Raw genomic sequence first — 4,243 nt, forward strand, 5'->3', positions numbered from 1 at the left:
GCGAGTTGCTTAACCTCCCCAAACCCCCAGTCCAACCTGAATCGCTGCCCTTAGTTAATTCACAAATATTTACTGAGTCTCTCTCCAGGCTCCAGAAGGGATCAGGATCAGTCCACGTCCCTGCTCATGCAAAGCACATAGAGGGTACCTGGGACTGGGAAACCAAGTAGCTTCTAAGTGTGGGGTGACTGACGTGGGATGGATGGGTGATCTGAGCTTGGACGGGGGCCATTCGGGATGTGGAAGGGAACTGAAGAGGGAAGGGTGGCCAGGAAGCCTTTGAACGCTGTCCAGAGGCCCCCCACTTTCATGAAAGGCTGACCTCAGGAGTGCCCCTCCCCCACCCCTCCCAACCAGTTTTGATGACTGTGCTGATGTCACAAGCCACCTCCAGGACCCTGTGTCTGGGGTTTCTCGGAACACCTCCCTGCCAGGGAGCCCAAGGGCCTCTAATAGCTTGGAGACTAACAGCTTTGACCACAGCTCAGCCTGCTCCCAGCAAGCACTTTGAAGCGCTTCCTTCGAACTTACTTTGCATATTCTAGTCAGATCTGAATCAGACTAGCAGGAATTACCCCCTTTTGCTAAGAGGCGGCTGCCTTAGCTTGCCAGTGACACACACTGGCAAGAGCTCTGACGTGATTTCACCTTGGGGGCGCGGGGAGCGCCCTGCTGGGGCGTCGATGGCCCCCCTCTGAGGCTCCCTCCCTCCCTGTTTCTCTGTGTAGGTGAAAGAAAGCAGGGTGGAGGTGGGAAGGAGACAGGGAAGAAGAAAGCTCAAGTCATGGTTTTCATTAAAAAATAGTGCTCTTTATTATAAATTACTGAAATGTTTCTTTTCTGAGTATAAATATAAATATGTGCAAAGTTTGACTTGGACTGGGATTTGGTTGAGTTCTTCAAGCATCGCCTAACAGCCTGGAAGGCCTGAGTAGGAGGAGAGGGTGAAGGGCTGGAGGTGGAATCTTTATAAAAGACAGAGTGATTGAGGCAGATTGTAAACATTATTAAACAAGAAAAAGAAACTAAAAAGGAGAAAAAAACCACCCCAACACACAGCTGCCCACCCAGCCCAGATACCTGACACAGAAACGTCTGTGTGTGTTTCTTCTCCCCCCTTCCAAAAAAAAAAAAAAAAAAAGAAAAAGAACAGTTCCAGGTAATTCCATCTCTGCTACATTCCTGTAAGTTACAGCTCATCAGTGCTATTACAGAGCCAGAGAACAGCTGGAGAGGCAGTCAGCAGGCTTCTAGATGACTTCCTGCCTGCCTGCCCCCTGCACCTGAGTGGGGTGGGGGGGAGGGACATGCCCAGGCTAGGAGACCCATTGACCAAACCCCCTCAGTGCTCTACTGGAAGGCCTGGGGTTCACCCTCCACCCCACCCTGCCATGTCCCCTGGCCAGTGGCTGGCTGGGTGCCCCTTGGTGAATCCCTTGGCCTCACCGCCTGGATTGGCTGAGTGCTTGACTCATGTGCCAGTCGCGATCCGTGGGACAGGGAGCATTTAAGGCGAATCTCCTAGCCAGACTTAAGTTGGGAGGCACAAAATAGAATCCCCCATTGGGGTCAAAGATGGCTCATCCCTTCCACTCACTGCCAGGTGCTGGAAGGTACAGCATGGGCAGGAAAATGAGACCCACTGACCAGTCCCATCCATCTCCCCCTCCAAATGCCACTTCCTCTTGAAAACAGGGAAGGGCAATGGGACACCAGTGGACTTTGGAACCTGGGCTTCATGACTGCGCCAGGTACCAGGATGGCTCCCTTCGGGCCACCCCAGGGAGTGGAGCTTGCTGCCACCCTCCTCACCCGGGCAGAGGCAGTGAGTGGCTGTTTCCTTGGCCAGCCCGCCGCCCCAGGGAGCCTCACATAGGTGGCCTCTCCCTTCCATCCTCCCCCAGGCCCCCCACCCCCACCCCCCAGCCTGCTCAGGTTGAAACCAAATCAAAGCGCAAACCCAAGTTCCGTTGGATGGAAAGTTTGAAGATTCCCCGCAGTTCTCATTAGTTCGACACTGCCTGCCCTGGTGTTCCCCGTGGGAAGCTGAGCGGGGGGAGTGGAGGGTGGAGAGAGGAGGATAACCCTTGTCATGGCTATTGTCCCAACTGGCCAGCTGGCTCTTCCGAGAGGCCGGAGCCGGGGAGGAGAGCCAGGTGGCACTCTCCCGAACACATTCCAGGTCCTGCGCCCTCATCCTGCAGAGGGGAGGACTGAAGGGAGGGGCCTTCGCCCCCCCCCACGCAAGGGACAGTTACAGCTGGATTTTTTTTTTTTTGTGCTTGTGCCAAGTGCCAGGGGAGAGGAGAGGGACCCCCTCTTCTGACCCCGCCGCCCTTCCTCCTTAAAGGGGAGCATCATACTGGTCCAGGAACTCCCGAATGGGTCCAGGCAGCTGGGTGACTTTCTCGTAGGAGTCCAGGTGACCGTTGACAGTCTTGCGACAGAGATGCTGAAGAGTGGCCACGTTGGAGGAGAGGGGCCGGCTCAACACCAGTGGGATCTTCTCGCCCCCCGAGTAGATGTAATAGGCTCTCCTCGGGGCGCTCCCCGGAAGCGGCTGGGCAGGGGGCTGGTCCTGGGGCACCTCGGAGGGCGAGGAGGAGGACGAGGAGGAGGAAGAAGGTTCAGGCGGTGGCGAGAAGGTGCCCGAAGGCGGCATGTAGTGGTGGACCAGCTTGAGGACGCAGTCGAAGCGGGGCACAGGCTGCGAGCTGCGAGGGTCGCTCTGCAGCGAGAAGCTGCCCTCTTCGCACTGGATGCGCAGGTTCTTGGTCCCCGACTGGGTCTTGACGCTGAGCGTGAAGAAGTGGCGCTGGTCCGAGCTGTCCCGGATGAGGAAGGTGCCGGCGGGCTCGGCGCTGAGCAGCAGGTTCGCCTCGCCGCCGGTCACGGCGCTCCAGTAGAAGCCGCTCTCCTGCAGCTTGCGCACAGCGTTCACCACCAGCTGGTACTCGCTCTTGGAGCTGAAGGTCTTGAGGCGCAGGCTGGTGTCCAGGGGGCGGCTCATCCCGGCGGCGGGAAACTTGCTGTGGGTGACCATGGCGCACGGAGCCAGCGTGGATCGGCGCGGTGGCGGCTGCAGCTGCTTCGCGGCCTCCGCACAGCGGCCGCTACCGCATCCCGGAGCGCTGCGGGGAGGAAGCGGGCGCGCGCCGCGTGAGTGCCCGGAACCCTCCGGCGGGCCCGGCCCGCCCTGGATGCCCGACCTCCGCCCCGAGGACCGGGCGCCCCCTGCCCCGGAGGAGGCCGTCTCGGCGGCCCCAGCACGCTTCCCCCCCCACCCGCCCCGTCGAGCCCGCCCGGCCTCTGCCCGCGTCGGCGGGGTGGCCGGCTCCCCCCCCCCCCGCCCCAAAACAACCCCAGCCCCCTTCCCCGGCGCGCACGGGAGCGCCACGCCGAGTGGCAAACTCGCGCGCGGAACTTGGGTCTCCCGGAGCGCCGCCGGGGAGGGCAGGCGGGGAAGGGCCCCCGGGACGCCCCGGGCGCCGCTCAGTCCGGTGGCCCCGGGCTGCGGGGATGCAGGCAGGAGGCGGGGGGCGGGGGGGACACGGCCAGAGGTATGGGGTGGGGGGGAGCGGGAGGGGGGAGCAGAGAAGCCGCGGGCCCCGGCCTGAGTGTTCCGGGAACCTGGGATCTCTGGCTTCCATCCGCTCCGCTCCCTACCTCGTCCCCTCCCTGCCGGGAACGACCCGGGAAGGGGAGGAGAAACCGGGAAAAGCTCCCCAGCCCAGGCGAGGCCTCCACCCTTCCCCGCGCCTCGCCCCTCCTCTCTCCTACCTGGTCCCGAAGCGAAGTCTCCGACCTTGGGGCTGCGCCTCCCCGGGTCCCCGAGGCGCGGCGGCGGCCCGGCGGCCAGCGGTGGCCCGCGCTGCGCCCCGATGCGGGCGGCCGTGGAGTCCACAAAGGGGCTTCGGCGCGCGCGGGTCCCTCGGGCTTCCACGGTCTCCACCCCTCCCACCACCACCACCACCACCACCCCGGGCCGGGCCGAGCGGGCGGGGCGGGGGGGACGGGGCGAGGGCCGGCGGCGGCGGGAAGCGAGCCGGACGGACGGGCGGCGGCGGCGCGGGCGGCGGCGGCGCGGGGAGCGCGGATCCGAGCGGCCGGCGAGGCGGCGAGCGCGGGGTTTATAACGCGGCCCCGGCGCCCCGCCCCCCGATTCCTGGAACTGCACGGCCGGCCTTCTTGTAATGTTTAGTCACTACTCGCGGCGAGGCAGGGCCGCGCGCGCGGAGGCCGA

At 63.3% G+C, this 4,243-nt stretch overlaps 1 protein-coding gene across 1 annotated transcript; it reads right to left on the bottom strand.

Annotated features, from left to right (window-relative positions):
- Positions 1-788: 788 nt before the first annotated feature.
- On the bottom strand, positions 789-3,988 carry Socs3 (suppressor of cytokine signaling 3). The gene is made up of 2 exons (XM_042667183.1): positions 3,781-3,988; positions 789-3,131 (listed from the first exon to the last, which is right to left on the bottom strand). The coding sequence occupies exon 2, from the start codon at positions 3,041-3,043 to the stop codon at positions 2,345-2,347; it is 699 nt and encodes a 232-aa protein (XP_042523117.1). The 5' UTR covers positions 3,044-3,131; positions 3,781-3,988; the 3' UTR covers positions 789-2,344.
- Positions 3,989-4,243: the final 255 nt, after the last annotated feature.

Source organism: Dipodomys spectabilis, unplaced genomic scaffold, assembly GCF_019054845.1.
Source record: "Dipodomys spectabilis isolate Male_0828 unplaced genomic scaffold, ASM1905484v1 ptg000379l, whole genome shotgun sequence".
NCBI classification, from domain to species: Eukaryota; Metazoa; Chordata; class Mammalia; order Rodentia; family Heteromyidae; genus Dipodomys; species Dipodomys spectabilis.

Excerpts from the sequence above, each read along its gene's own strand:
- Socs3 (XM_042667183.1), bottom strand. The coding sequence starts at position 3,043 with ATGGTCACCCACAGCAAGTTTCCCGCCGCCGGGATGAGCCGCCCCCTG.